We start from the raw sequence: 16672 nt of genomic DNA, 5'->3' as shown, positions 1-16672 counted from the left end.
TCGACGTTATCAATAAATAACGTCGCGAGCATTCGTCGTTGGCGACGCTACTGATGAGAGCGAATGGATTTTGTTGCTCTCTGAATCGATATCGATCGGTTATTGGTACGACAATCGGAATAAGTGTCTGTCGTTGAAGCGTTGGCTAAATATATGTGCCGGATAAACATCGGGAGTGCGCGTGTGTGCGTCGAATAAACGTCAAATAAGTCGCGCTGTCCGAATAAATAACGAGTCGTTGGCTTCGACAAGTGTGCGGCGGGACGAGGGAGGGAGGGAGGGAGGGAGAGAGAGAGAGAGAGAGAAAGAGAGAGAGCACCGCGCTTCCTGGAGAGACTCTCCCCCTGATCGATCCTCTCCGCAACCCCGGGTTCAGACACTCGCGATGGAAGCCCCGGACGTCGACACCGCGACGCCCGTTCACGAGCTCCACCCACGGCAGCGTCGCCGTCGTACATGCGCAAGCCAGACGGCCCGCGAGATGACATGTTCGCCAAACATCGTAAAACGGCCGCCCCGTAATCAATTAGCCCCGGCTGCAATTAGCAGCCATACACGCCCGCTTTGCGAGAGTATATATATATGTGTCTGAATTCACGCGCCGGCCTTCGCCGGAGACGAGGCTCCTATTCTCTCAGGAGACGGCTGGACCGTCACGTCGTATAAACGGATTGATAACGTCCGCGTACGCGGTGGCACGCGCGTAAAGTGCGTATAAAGTCGAGGAAGATTCATAAGTCGTATATTATTTTTATCGCGACAACAATCCATGAGGACACGCGCATTCGTGTGTTATATTTTTTTCATGTTTCATATGCTACATCTCCTTGAAATACAACGTGATTGCGTAAGAATTTAAGTTGTGCTTCTGGCAATGAATGAAATAATGAAATGTAGCATTTGAATGTTGAAGAAGCAATAATCCGCCTCTTTTCTTATCGGTATTTTGTTCTTCTTTATTTATATATTTCTTTATTGAATGTCGTTTCTTTAGAACTTTCTCTTTTCAGTAAATCTGCTTTTTCAAAACAAAGAGATAAGCTATCGCTGCACAGACACCGCGTAAAGGCCTATTCGATACGCCTGTGCAAAGACGTAAGAATGGCCGATGCCATTTTATGAGATCATGTTTGTTAAATCCGTCCGTCGCAAGCGTGTTTACCTGCAGTTAAGTATCACGTATCCTTTGTCCGCGCACGATTAACACACAAACAAGAAAAACTGTAGGCTACTCTAAAAGGCCTGCATTGTAAAAAAAAGTCTTCATAAATACAAGCATTTTAATATCTGGTCCCTTATTGATGCAATAGTTAAAAAAACGAATTTACATTTTTCACCGCATCACACATCACAACTAATCCTAGATCTACAAATCTATCTTACAATACAGTCAGGTCGCGATGCAAATTTTGAATTTATGTAATAAATTGCTCTTATTCATAAAATATTATATAAATATTTAATTTTTTGACATTCTTCTAACTTTAATAAAAATGCTTACTTGTTATTTTAATATAATATTTTATTTCCACAAATCTAAAAATAGCGTAAATACTTCGTATTCTTAAATATACCACGTATTAATTTTAAAGTATCGCATTGCATTAGATACTCTAAATATGACGATCGTTTGCCCTTTTTGACAATTTATAAAATTTTATAAAAATAAAAATTTACGAAAAATGCTGGCAGGAAAAGCATCTTATGTGATATTCAGTACTGATAAAAAATTAATAATCCCAAAATTTTTATTAAAATTCATTTAAAATTTAATAAAAAAAATTTAATTAGTTTTCAATAATTATTAATTCTATTTAATATGAAGTACGTATACTATATGTATATTTAGGATTAATTTTCGCTATGAAACATTTCGAAATGTTTCGTGTTCCATTTATTTTTCAAATAATGTTTTCAAATAATGAATTGATAATCGCTTATGTAAATGTGTATGTAATAATTCTTTTAAGAAAATGTGTGTTGACAAAATAGAGATCGTATTACATTTGTAAAATATCGGTAACGTAGTACTGTAATCACTCTTCGAGACAGAATAATTTCTATTTGTTTTTAAATAAAAAATTTAATCGAATAAATACAGTGTTTTCAATTCTGCTGAATCCACACATGTATAAAATTTGTGATCTTGATAAACAAATGAAAAAACGTTTTGCTCATCTGATAATCTGAAACCAATCGAGCGCACAACGTGAGAACGAGAATTCCGATTGGAAAAATATCGCGACACAACTATGGAGCAAGTGGCGACATCTATGAGGAAATATTTAGAACACTTCGATATATTTCATATTTCGTAAGATGTTTGTCACATTAGATTGAAAAAAATCAGTAAAAAAAAAACGGCGATAATTTTAGATAGACTCTGATGAAATGATGATAAATTAATAATATTCGAATACTCAATTATTTGAAGATAAAGATTTATCATATTAAATCAAGTCAACAATTAAATATATATAACTTAAATTCGATTGTAAGCTTCGAAAGCGAATAACGTCGAAACAAAAATTTTCATTCATAAGATTATTAATTAAATTCATCATTCGTGTATATTTCAATATAATTATATTAATATAAATTATATTATTTATAATATAAATAATATTAATGTGATATAACTTATATCAGAACATATAAGAAAAATATTACAAATAGAAACTTACGAAATAATTATTGATTGTTAAAGTTACAGTTACTCATTTAAAATTACATTTCAAAAGTTAGCAGGTTTCAAAGCGGATTTCTTTCCTCGGAGGCAGTGCCTCTTAGGATTTACGAGACATTTCCGTAAGGTGACAGGAAATGAAACAACGATGTATATTGCGAGTTTATTAATTATTATTATACTTAATATTTATAACATATATATATATATATATATATTTATATTTATATATATATATTTATATATATATATATATTTATATATGTATGTGTATGTGTGTGTACATATATGTATACGTACACGCATGTCCGTCACGTATATACTTCCACATACACACCACACAAAAAAAAGATACGTCACACAGCGTGACGCACGTACGTACGTACGCACGCACGCACGCACGCACACGCGCTCGCAACTCACGCGAAAAAACTCGTCGGACATACGTGTACATATACAAGACACCCTGTACGTTACGATACAACCGCAATATGTTTTTAAATAAGATACATGCAAAGAATGTATATATATTTATTTATTTATTTTTTTAGCTCAAACGAGATAAGCCGTACTATTGATAAGGATCGATTCGTTACACATAGGCATCTTTATCTTCCCCCTTTTTTCCCTTTTCCTCTTGTTTTTTTTTTCCCTTAAATATTCCTCTTATCAAATATTACTCTAGATCTTTCTTTTGTACCGCCCTCCCGGCACGACGCCGCGCCGGTTGTACCGTTTTTCACAGAATATCCTGCAGCACGAATATGCATATATGTATACGCGTCATGCGACCGTAATGTTTTTTTTTTTTTTTTTTACGTGTACGTGTTGTATACGAGGCCGAATTAACTCTCTCGAGACGCTCCGGCCCGTCATAATTTATATGAAAAGCGTTATAACACATGTATACTGCCATTGTGTACGGAACATCTATTTTGTCTGCAATACGAATTCTATGAGAAATATGTCGATCTAACATTGGCGGGTAACATTCCTTCGCGAGGAGGATTAAGTCGGACTAAAATTCGGCGCAGAAGAGACACAGAAGCGGGAGCACAACAGCGGGATGTGCATCTCCGGTACATCGAATGGTCGGGTTTCGCTCTGCGGAATTTCGTTCCGGCTCGCAGTTAAATCATTACGAAGACCAGGTCCATCACGTTTTTTTTTCCTCTTTCAGTACTTATGTTTCTGGTAGTGTACTGTTAACACACCACCGTATTCTATGCGATAATCTTCCTAAAGCTTATACGATATACCTCAATTTCGTTTAAATTAATTGGCCAATTTGCGCTGATATCAACGGGTTAGTCGCAACGTCTAAAAGCAGGGTTTCGTTGGCGTCGTGAGAAAATTTCTTTTTTTTTTTCTTTGTCCGTGTCGACGAGTGTCTTCGTCGGCACGCATTCCTGCGCAAGAATAGGCTTAGAAACAATCCTTTTCGAGAGTTATAAAAATTGCAAATCCATGATTTCACATTTGTTCCCTTACATCTAAAAGACCTCGCAGATTCCGTTATTTAAGGTTCTCAATTGAATGTCCAGAGATTTTTCGGATAAAGATAAAAACCGTTTAAAATAGAAGCCGATACCTTATGTCACGCAATGTTTTCGCGCAAGTTTATACACATATATGTATACGATTTTTTTTTTCTCTTTTAAATTAAAAACAACACACAAATATACTCGAATCCGACATTATGCAACGTCCGGATGGACATATTATCCGTCGCATTATTGGAATCGAACTTCACGGCAAGTTCGTTCAATTAATCAAATTTGGCTGTTATAAAACGTTAGGGTAAGTAAGCGAACATGTAAGATAGAATAACATGCCATTCCCTGTACAGAACAATAATGATTCTTTTTTTTTCGAAGAATCGAATTTTCAATAGAATTTACAATGAGCAAATAAAAACATCGTTAAAACTTATGACGCGTACTGAAAAGTAATAGAATTTATATTATTTACGAGCACAGCTGCGCGTAAATCAATATAAATAAATTTCATCGTCATATATATTAAGACATTATTATAAATATACAAGTTAAATTTGGGATGTGTGTGTGTGTGTGTGTGTGTGTGTGTGTGCGTGTGTGTGTGTGTGCGTGCGTGCGTGTGTCTATATATCTCACAAAAAAAGAATTGACTTATACGTATTTGGCTTGTCAGCATCTGGAAATATAATACAAAACAAAATAAATTTTGATAAGAGATTAACACGCACAAATCCACTAACAAAATTAAAATTTAAAAAGATTTATACATTTTTACAAGCGACTCTCATTCAACTAAGTAATATATCTAATACCAAGAAAAATTCCTTCTACTGACCAATTATAGAAATACATTATTTTAACTAAATAAAAGATAACGTTTCCGTAGTTTTTTTTTGCTCTTTTCCGTTAAATCTTACCGATAGTTTTAATATTAGAAATAGCATATATGTGGACAGATTCGAGGACTCTCTGCGGAATCAGCGACACAAAAGAAAAGTATACTTCGCATATATTAAAAAATTTCACATCATTCCGATAAAATACGATAATTAATGCAGTACAACCAGAACTATAGGTACCAACGACGCTTATCTCTCAAACAATTTAAAATAGGCTGCCAATCCGTTACGTTAGAAAGATCGACGAGCCACAATGCCATTAGGCTGGAGAGAGAAAAAGAAATGAATTATATGTACAGTTCCTACCCGGCGCCTTGTTCGGTTAGACCAGCCGAGCCAATGTCAGAACGATCGATTATACCCTGCCTACTCGTTGCTATCGTGGGGAACACAAGAGGCGTCAGCCAAGCCACCCCCTTCTCCCCCCCCGTCACGCACGGTCTCGTGCGCGACAACGGGAGGGGGGCGGCAAAATATGCGCATATTAGGATAGCGCATATTTTAGGTCTGCTTGAGTTTCGCGAAGTCGATCTCGGCGTAGGTGAAATTCTCCTGCGTGGACGCCGGCGACACGGGCGCTGGATTATCGATCTCCGGTAGATCGAGACTAGCGTAGTGCAGTATTGTCGCGCCCGGTTGAAGCTTCTCGTAGCCCTCGCTGTCCAACGGGCTCGGCGTAGGCGTGGGCGTGGGTGTAGACGTGGGCGTAGGCGTGGGTGTCTCGTCGATGAACTTTGGCGAGGGTGGCTTGGGCTGTTGCACGGTCGACGGCTTGAAACCCGTCAGGGTGGGACTGGTGTTTGGCGAGGCCGTGACGAGACGCGGTTTCGACACCGTCAGATCCGACAGCTTTTTCGTTATTATGTTAATGGGCTTACCGTGCTCCTGCGACGACGAAGACTTGAATATAACCCGGACATTCTGCTCTACAGGACTAGGTGGCTTCTCGCTATTCGCCTTCGACGAGGACACCGTCTCCGTCAGCGGGGTGGAACACGACGTGCAGATCCTCTTCGCGGGTTCCATCACCGCGTAGTCATTGTTCGTATTCTGGTTGGAGAAACCTTCACCCTCTCGCGTCGTGGAGAACTCGTCGTTTTTCTTCGTGAAAGGTTTCACGGGTGACTGAGGACTGTTCAGAGAGAAGGGAAAGATCGTGGCCGATGAGCCCGTCGGCGTCGCCCGCGGCGGCGAGGCAGGCGTGCTCGCCAGACTCTCGGACGTCGGACTCCCGTTCAAAGGTAGAAAGTTTGGAGTTTTCGACGGCTTGCTGCCCGCCTGAATCGCGATTGGTTGCGATCGCGATTTCTCCTTGCGACTGCCCGTCCGTGTTTTGCGATTGTTCCGATTGTTCCCACCCATGCTCATGTTTATGTAGTCTTGCTCTAAACTCGGCCGCGCTTTGAAGGACATCTCGACGTATCCCTCCGGGGGACGCCTCGGTTGCGGAAGATCTACCGGTGCCGTTCTTGTGCTACCTAAACATTTATTGTAATTACCACAAATATTATTTTTATTATATTATTATATAAAGGATTATATATTAAGGATTTATCTGCAACATATGTTTGCAGACTAATACCTGGTGGCCCATTCGTTTGGTAGGTATCCTCCTGAATGGGCGACGACACTTGTTTCGGGCTCGCTTCCGAATGCGTCCAATCCATATCTATCGTACCGTCCATTTTCATGTAAGGTCCCTCCGCTTCCTCTACCGGCTTTAAAGTTGTAATTACAGGTTTATGGGCGAAAGTTAACGATGATATATGCATGTGGCTATGATTGTGGTTGGCAGTGATTGTATTATTATTGTTATTGCGATTGATCTGCAAGAAAAGTTCATTGTTGTTTAGCCAACGGCCATGCGATAATTTTATCAACAAGATAAACACCATCAATATATCGACAATACCTTATTTATGCCACTCATATCGACGTATGGGGCAGTGGTCGATATGGGAGCTTGTCCGGGCGACATGTCGACGTAGGAACTAGTGTCGGTGGCAGTAGAGTAAGTAGAGTACGGTTGCGGTTGCGACTGAGGTGGGGGACAGGATGACGGGGGCGAGGAGAGAGCGGTTGGAATACTGGGCCTCGTGAAGTCCAACTCCATGAGATCCTCCATGCGATCGGACGCACCGGAGCAACCCGAGTTGTGTCCCCACGAGCTCGACAGCAACGGCGCGGAACTCGACTTCGAATTCGCGGTGTCCACGCCAGTTGGTAACGGCGTCGTGATCACATTGGCTAGCCTTCCGATCTCGGGCCTCTTAGACCGACTGCCTACGGAAAATGCTCGTACTCTATTGGCATCTTGCGGAGTGATGTCCAACCTGCATAAAGAGTGACATTGGCAAAATTAAAGATCTCGTTCGTATCATTATTTCCTATCGATAGTATATTTAGAATAACGTTCAAAACTCATTTAGTTAAAACGTTCTCTCAAATCACGCATGCAACCGTCGTAGAGTTTTTTGCGGAACTTAATATTTTGTCCGATCAAAATAATAATGTACATAGTACTTAAAATCTAAATAAAGCTCATACCTGTTTTTACGATGCCTGTTGGCTTGTTCCGGCCTGGATCCAACGGAGTAAGCTCTGGTTGGTCTGGCTTGCAGATCTTCCCCAGGCGTCAAAAAGCTGGTTACTTTGTCCAAATGATACTCGGAAAACCGCAGATCCGTACTAGGCGTGCCGGATGTGACAGAACAGCTACTACCGTCGTTCTGCGACATGTCGTCCGGAAAGTGACCGTTATGACTATTTACAGGATCCATATCGACGTAACCGTCATCGCCGACCGGTGCCATCGGCACGTAGCCGTCCACGTTGCTTTCCTCCACAAGGGATGATCCACGGGAATGCGAATGAGCCGTTGTCGCCGGGCTCATGGGCATATACGCGCCTCCGCGGCCCGGACTCGAACCGCAGGGACTGTACATTTCACTCTGGTAGGAACTCTGCCAATCAAAATGATAAACAGTTTACTCTGGCTGTGTGATTAAAGTACGAAACAGTATTTTGTACTTTAAACTAAACATAATATTATCTGAACAAAATGTAGATAATACGAGCCAGTAAAAATAAATATTTAATTTTAATTTATTATAAATTTTAAATTATAAAAAAAATTACCACACAAAAGATTTGTAGATTTTATTGAATACTAAGGCTACATCCTGAAACGTCATCCGAGTGTATCATTTTATCCTTCAACATTCGGTGAACGAGGAAGATAAAATGATATACAGGGACATTCGAATAATATTTAAGTAACTTAATATTTAAGTAACTCGAGTAACGCAACTTAGAAGATGATTTATACTATCCTGCTATGTTTTATAAAAGCTTTTTTATTATATTAAAAAATTCAAAAGCGATAACACGAGTGGACTCTCACCTGAGAGGGCGAATGAGATTTAAAGTTTGGCGAGTATTTCAGGTGTGGATGCGACGTCGACCACAGGGTATAGTCGTCACCTTTCTTCTCTAAGATTACGGGCTCGTCGGGTGTCAAGGAATGCCCGTACCTCGAGACAGTGCTTTCTTCCATAATATTGTCACCGCAGTCGTCCATCGAGGGTGACGATCCGGCCGAATCCGACGAGCAGACGTCGGAAGACGGGCTGATAGGCATCGACGCGACTGGCGGAGAATACGAGAGGCCTCGGCCACACATGGAATGCGGTCGCGGTACGTGCGACATGATATGGGCCCCTCTAGGATGGCTCAGCACGACCGTGGCCGGTTGTCCCTCGCTGGCGGTGCGAGCCCTCGACGGCAAACTGTCGCATCGATCGCGCCCGGTGGCACCTGCAAAGATACTCGTCAGAAATCTCCTCGTGGCGTTTGCTCGCATACAGTAGAAAGAAGCCAGTCCCATCGTCCCAGCATAGCAACAGCGGTTAGTTTTATGTTCGCATATATAAATTATTATATATGTACATAACATGTTGTGTTCATTTTTAAATATATATACATATATTTTTTTTTCTCAAGTTAAGCAATCAACAGTAAATCACGGTCACTTCGTCAAATATTCTGCGCATTTGCAGAACTCGGGTTAAATATTTAAAAAAAAAATTAAATAAAGCAAAATAAAAATTACGGTAATCATTTTGCAGTATCAGATTATTGTATAAGTATCAACACTATTTGTGGAGCATCCAGGAGAGATAATGTACAAAATAGATTCATTCCTTATGTTCAATAACGAATAAATAGAAGATACGAACTAAAGCTTTTGTTTCATAATATATCGTGCACTCAATAGCATGCTTAATTAGCAAAACTTTACAGTTGTAATTACTATGATCTCTTATTAGATTAACATAACATTGATGGGCTTTGTACAGGTTTTTGGTAGAGCCGAATGCGTAAACAGAAAAAAAAGAGCATAACAAGCGTACTGCAGAATACACTAAAGGATAAAAAACAGAGATTCCGATCGATTAAACAAATATGACGGAACGAAATACATACACCGTAAAACGGATCTTTTAGATGGTTGCGTTTGATTGATAATAACGGCAGCTAAGGGCAGCGACAGGGTTCTCTGATGGGATATTGTCGCGGTTGTGGTGGTAGTGATCGTGGCGGTGACGGTCGCAGTAATGGTGGTGGTGATGGTAGTGGTGGTAGCAGTAATGGTAGTGGTAGTGACAGTGGTGGTAGTCATAGTTGCATTTGTTGCATTTGTTGTGATGTGAACGGATTGGGAATTATTGACGGAATGAGGATGACTCGCTACCGAATGACGACGTCTAGCGGTACCGGCACTGTTGGCATTAGTCGTGGCAATCCCAGTAGTCCAAACCCCGGTACCAGCAACGGCTGCAAACCACACACCTCTCACTATCGCACAACTGTCCTTGTCTCTTTATACGTGCATCTTGTGCCGGATACGACAGATACGGCACGGATAGTGTACCAATCGTGCTGTTAAAGACATGGCCGCAGAGACTCTAGACTCTTATATCTCGCGATGAGTTAACTGACAAGTCTGACACACGAGAACCTATTTTACAAATATCGTTTTCAACTAACAAAACTGTTCTCTCAAGTTTGATTTCCCCATGTGACACGATAACTTTGATGTGATGAGAGAGAATTACGATAAAACACATAACATCAAAATGACAATAAAGCGTACCAATTCAGTTTCCTGATCGTTCGTCATTATTTTAGCAAGATGCATTATATATAATACCTGACATGAGATAATTTATAAGATTTCAGATAACTTGATTGTATTGATCATGCTATTTACATGAAACTATAAACACTCAGAAAACGATGCATTACTGTGTTCCAAACTTTTCTTTTCAGCACAATTGATCATTGCATTCGTGTAAAAGTTTCAGCTCCAGCTTTTCAAACTATGCTCAAATTAATTTATCATAATCGAAATTTATTTTGACATATTTAACGTCGATATTAATTGTAATAATCTCTGACTTTATGTATACTTTTAACATTGAGAAAATATTTCTCACTTCATTCAATATTTATTATATTTTTCACAAAATAATATATAACAGACGAAATAAAAATAACGCAGCAATTCTTTTTAAACTTATTTTTTCTGAACAAATTTTATGTAAAGTATATGATTCATGTGTCGTATATACGTATACATGAATAGCACAATGTTGCTAAATAAAGCTGGTGCATCAATCTATGAAGAATAAAAGAAAAATGCAATGACCAAGTCTTGAGATAAAGTCTATAACTTCATGAAATGAAAAACTGAGGAGAAATAAATGACATGTTCACACTGCTCTTGTGTGCCCTATTCTTTTTTGCCATTCAAAATCCATAGAACGCGAAAGAAGAAAAGCAAATAGCTATTGTGACAGAGAACAGACCCGTGACTGTATTGGTGGAGGAAGTATTCCGAGATTGACTACACTGTGTGAGAACAGAGGGAGTAGCAGTCTGCTCTTGCAATGGTTCCACTTGCTCCTTGTGTGTCTTCTGTTCCTCTGTAAACCCCGTAAACCCACTTGTGTTACTCTAAAGCTGCGCTCTAATGCGTACACATACAACGATTCACCTGGTTTCTCTTAGGGTATACAACTTAATGTGCGTGTGCAATTGGCGGTAACTTATGTGTAAAAGGAACGGTGTATTAGGCAAGAAAGTTTTTCCAAGTCCGGAGTTTAAAAGGAATTTGTATAAAAAGGATTATTTTAAAATACACAAATGTGACGTATATTGAAGCAAACCGAGACGCAGTATCTCTGCCGAGCTCTGATTATAGACACGTGATAACCGATGTGTCCCAAGTTACATATATATGTGAACGTAACATTTCGATAAGTAGTACGAAACACTCTGAAAAAACCGATAACACACATCCTGGTGTAAATCACAACGGGTGAATGAATATGTACAAGAAGCAGATTTGCGAAAATTGCGGCTTACCCAGGGGCGAAAAGCCATGAAGCTTCTGACCCGTATGCCGTCTCTGGAGAACGGATATAGGTTTGCTGGCTTCATTGGCGGAGGAACTACGTGTTCTCTGACGAGGGCCCACCTCGTCTTTGTTACTTTTCGAATTCCTCATCGCGGTCGTTATTACATCGTACATATTGAGCGCGATATTGTTGTCCTCGACTGCCATCCAAAACTCGCCATCCCCAGTCACGGCGGAGCGGCCAACTTCTATGTAGAATATATCATTCGCGAATCCACATCGTCTAATGTAATTTAGCTGCAAGAGAGAAAAAAAATTAGAAACTTAGAGACCGTATTGATTCTTAAGCATACCTTAAGAATTCTTAAGAATGTTAAGTCTCGTTGACTTTCGAATTGACGATAACAAAAAAAAATGAGATACATTTTTTTTTAAATAATAATGCGCATAATTTGCGATAAGCTTCACGGTAAGCTTTCCGAACAGACAGTGACTTGTCGAGGCGTTGAAACGTCGCCGTGTGCAATTGCGTGTGGCGGCGCTTAGTCTAAACAAAATCTTTCATCCACACTATTATTCAGTTGACAGCTGATCCGTCTAAATACATCTCGGACCATCCCGAATAAAATCGCACACAGCAGGCTATTGCGTTCTTTTACCATTAAATGAGCAAAACTCATATAAAAAATACAAAATTATAGCTACAAGCGCCAGTTTATACTACAATTGTATTATTTTTAACTATGTTTCGCATAAACTTACAGAAATCTCGATAGAATCGGAGTTATCCTGTGCCCCAATCTTCACTAAACTTAAAGTTTGATCGGTGAGGCATAATCTATACGGTCCGTGAATGTTCTTCCGTGCACCCAGACCTCTTTTTTGCATTGTAACTTGCCATACGTGTTCTGAAATAAGACAAAAAAAAATGTAAAACACTAATCTTATATTTGAAATAATAAAATTATGAATTTAACATTTTATTGATAAACTATATTTAATTTTAATAAATAAGCTTTGTATTATAAGTATATATAAAATAAGTAATACATTTAAAATATTTAAAAAATAACTAAATGATACATTTATATTAAGTTTATATAAAATTCAAATTGATATATATATATATGTAGAAAATTTAAAAACATCTATTGCATTTTTATTTACTGCAAATTATTATGGTAACAAGCATCTGTTTACGTAATGCTAGTAAATATTCATTTTCATTACTATATGTTTGAATATGCTTATAGTTCAAATGCATTACAGTGAATAATGTTCGAAAGTATATGTAAAACAATAACATAAGTACTGACTCTTGTATAAAAATAATTTAAGTTTATATCAAGACAATCGTGCTAACAATCAAGATAATGGATATTTTTTTTATATATAAAAACAGAAATCCTAAGTGATATGCAAAATTTGAAACAAAGGCGTTTTGTATTCGACATCACTCTTGTTTTCTTTGTTTCTGCAAGGAACACAAGAGCACAAACAATTGCCAATGTTATTTTTATTCCAAGGCTGTATAACTCGTTCAAAATGTGGAAGTCACAAAACAGAAAGCAGCGAGGCATTTTCTTCATTGTACGCCTTCGCATTCGTCCCGTCAGTTCCACACAAATTTAGATTTATCAAAAAAAAAAAAAAAAAAACCCGTGTACAGAATTATAACGTCCGATACACGTGGACAAAAACTCGCGACTTTCTTCGAACCGACTACGAGAAAAAAAATCTCACGTTCGAAAACAAAAAAAACCTGAGAAAGTGAAACGTATAAAATTCCCCGAAGAGACAAGCGGATACCAAAAGTCGTCGATTCATTCTATCGGAGACGTAAACAAACGTGTGCACGCGCGACGTGCAAGGCTCCGACCTCCGCTTGCAGGCCCCTACGTCGCCGCGCCGGTCGATATAGGCGCGCGGGCGATCTCGTCATCGTGAAAAAAAAAAATTGATTACCATCCGCGGAAAACGAGACGACTCATATTTTCCGAGACGTGACAGAAATGCGTATCAAGGTCGTTCGTAGAGCACACTTATTCGCGGAAGAACGCGAATGTCTTTATCAGACAACTCTATACCACGCGAGAATTTTTTCGAGTGTCAATCTATAGATTTCCGTCTGCGGACGCGGTGGTTGATTTTGATAACGCGCGATTTTTTTTCTCGTTCTTACGACATCACGGGGGGGAGGGGGGAGGGGGGAGACGAGGAATGTCGAACGAGAAACGTGTACCGATCGGCGCGACGATTAAGTACCTGCGCAGGAACCTGGTTAAACAGCGTTCTCTCCCGCGTTCGTCGTTTCGGGCGGGAATTCGAAAAGCGGCGCAATATCAGAGGGGAGGAGGAGGAGGAGGAGGAGAAAGGGAAGAGGTGGAGGGACGGGGGCGCAATTTACCGAATGTAGGCCGCGGCTGCTCCCCGTCGGGCACGTCCCCGCTCTGCAGCCTCAGCATCGCCTTGAGCCACTCGTCCAGCTCCTTCTCGTTGTCGAGGATCAGACAGAAGCACTCGTCCTTCGTGTAGAGCGCGATCACGTGCTTGTGCTTGGTGTCGCCGCGCTTGTTGATGTTGAAGCAGCTGTGCAGCAGTATGCTGCGCTTCGGCGGCTGCCTGTTCTCGAATTTCTTCTTGCTGTCGTAATACTCGAGGCAGGCGAGGCAGCCGGGCCCCTCGCCGCGCAGCACGAAGTATTTCTTCTTCATCGTCTTGAGCTTCTTCAGGTGGCCGCAGCGGATCACGGGCCCGCCCGAGGGCGACGCCGGGCCCCTGCCCGAGGACATCGTCGGGATGACGATCGAGACGATCGCCGTCGTCGTCGTCGTCGTCGTTTGTCGCACGGTTTACGGAACGAATATCCCCCTCCCCTCCTCCCCCGCCCAACGACTACGCGCGCACAAGCGTTTCGGCCCTTCGCGTTCTCTCCGTATCATTCACATGGTATCCCTGCTATTATCGTCCTCGCTCGCTTCCCGCCGCCCGTTCCTTTCTCCACGAGCATGCGAGTCGGCGTGCGCCTCGTTTCGCCACTCGCCGCGCGAATCCGCCAGGAGCACAAGGCACGTCGTCGCACGTGCGCCTCGTCCTCAGCGAGAGACGACCGCGTGACGCGCTACAACAGCGCGGTAGTTCATTGTGGAGGCCCGAGAACGACGAGGATTCTCACACTCGCGCCAAATGTCCTCTTCTATCTCTCTTTCTCTCTCTCCCTCTCTCTTTCTCTCGCTCGCTCGCTCCACCTCCCGTCGATTAACGTCGTCGCTCGATCGCCACGGTGGAGCGCGATCCGCGCACTTTCGCGGGCATAACAACAACGGCCCCGTCAACGTGTCAGCGAACCGCCTTCGGAGCGCCGCGCCGTCGCGTCGATCCGATCGTCGCCGCTGAGCCGAGCTCCACAATGCCTCTCCCCTGCAACGAGGCAACGCGCGCCGTCCTCTTCGCCGTCGTCGTCGTCGTCGTCGCTCTCTTATCGCGCACTCAGATTCCGTCGCACATTGACAGTCACGCCGACGGAAACGGTATACCGGGAGCGGCCCTCCGCGGACGCGCGCGGGAGCACGTTTCGGGGACGTAAATATACAACGGCGATGCGCGCGAGCAACAGCACCGCAGCCGGGTGTGCATGTGCGCGCTCGTCGCTGCGAGCGGCGTTCTCGCGGTCCGCGCCGAGGTCCGAGGGCGTGCTGCGTCGCGTCGCGTCGCCTAGCGTCGCGTCGCGTCCCGCTGCGCCACCTCTTTCTCTCTCTCACTCTCTCTTCCTCTCCGCGGTGGCGATCGCGGACGTCTACCTTCTCGTAGGTTAGGAGGCACGACAACAATAACAATGGCGAGCCATGGGAGCCGCCACGAGACGGATGACGACGATGGCTACGGCGACACAACGGTCACAATCTCACAAACACCCTCCCTCCTCTTCTTCACTCCCGCCTCGCTCCACCTCCACGTCGTCGTCGAAAAACCCAAGTTAGGGGGCGATCACGCCGAACGCGCCCGATGACTCCGAGATGTTGCGACGGCACTCTCTCACACTCTCGCTTCGCTCCCTCCTTCACCGCCGTCCACCCCGTCTTCCTTCCCTTTCTCGCTCTCGCACTCTCTCACTCTCTCTCTCTCTCTCTACGTCTCGGCACGCCTCGATCCACCTGTCACGCGGTTTCGTCTAATTTCGCCCGCCACCGATCTCGGGGCCGCGTCTCGGGCGCGCCGAGAGGAGCCGCCGTCCCCCGCGCGCGCACTCGCGATCCGTCGGACGACGTGCTCGGATCAGACGTGCCACCGCCGCTCGCGCATTCCTCGCGCGAACAATTCGCGCGCGCGGTCCGCGATCAGGGTCCGCGTACGGTTTTGACGGCGAGAGGAGTCCCGTTCGGCCCGTGGCGACACGAGCGGAGCCGTCAGCGCACAAACGCGCCACGAGGTGCGGCCGTTTGTGCCGAGCGTTGCCGAGCGCGCGTATACACGGGGCCACCACCTCCTGCACCTGTTTGTCTCTCCGAATAACACAATTTACTGCGTGGTCCACGACGGTGACGTGTATACACACGGGTGTGCGCGCGCGCCCCGTGTTCTCATGCGCGCAAGTTCTCAAACGAATAAACACTCCGCGACACTCACACACGCACGCGCAGAGGAACAGAGACAGAGACGGGCGAGGGGGCGGGGGGGGGGAGAGGGATCGCGGACAGTCAGCCAGCCAGACAGACAGACGGAGAGCGCGCGATACGCGCGGGTATTAGCGCGCGCGGCACGCACACGATTCACGACGCGACGCGACGGGTAGGGAGGCGGGCGAGGGAGAAGGGCGCAAGGGAGAGACGTGGCGGCAACGAGGGCAGGAAGGGGACCACTCACGACACACACACACGCACAAACAGCAAGACGACTTCTCTCTTTCTCTCTCCTTTTTCCGCTGCTTGCGAGCAAGCGAGCGAGCGCGCGCGCGCGCGTCCCGTCCCCGAGACTCTTTCGTGGAAAACGTGTTACGGCGCGGCGGCGAGGAAACGCGACCGACCGACGTACGTATGTATGTATGTACGTATAGACCGGACGGACGGACGGCAGCAAGCGGAGACGGTTGGCGGTGGGTGCTCTCCTCGCAGGTGGGCGGCTGGCCGAAATTCGTCCCTTATCGGCGCGGCCCCGCGGCGACGACACG

The 16672-nt window shown here is 43.6% G+C and overlaps 1 protein-coding gene across 2 annotated transcripts; it reads right to left on the bottom strand.

Moving 5' to 3' along the window:
* Window positions 1-4760: 4760 nt before the first annotated feature.
* LOC105455548 (insulin receptor substrate 1) lies at window positions 4761-14700 on the bottom strand. Of its 2 annotated transcripts, XM_011698949.1 has the most exons (9): window positions 13913-14700; window positions 12268-12413; window positions 11514-11802; window positions 10955-11071; window positions 8488-8900; window positions 7632-8047; window positions 6997-7417; window positions 6667-6910; window positions 4761-6562 (listed from the first exon to the last, which is right to left on the bottom strand). In XM_011698949.1, the coding sequence occupies exons 1-9, from the start codon at window positions 14295-14297 to the stop codon at window positions 5586-5588; spliced, it is 3408 nt and encodes a 1135-aa protein (XP_011697251.1). In that variant the 5' UTR covers window positions 14298-14700; the 3' UTR covers window positions 4761-5585. The 2 variants fall into 2 exon arrangements, with proteins under 2 accessions (XP_011697251.1, XP_011697252.1); XM_011698950.1 differs by lacking the exon at window positions 10955-11071.
* Between the last annotated feature and the right edge of the window lie 1972 nt (window positions 14701-16672).

This window comes from Wasmannia auropunctata, unplaced genomic scaffold (genome assembly GCF_000956235.1).
Source record: "Wasmannia auropunctata unplaced genomic scaffold, wasmannia.A_1.0 LD335898.1, whole genome shotgun sequence".
Classification (NCBI taxonomy): Eukaryota; Metazoa; Arthropoda; class Insecta; order Hymenoptera; family Formicidae; genus Wasmannia; species Wasmannia auropunctata.
Note: the sequence above shows the minus strand (reverse complement) of the source record. Positions and strands in the feature narration are given on the sequence as shown.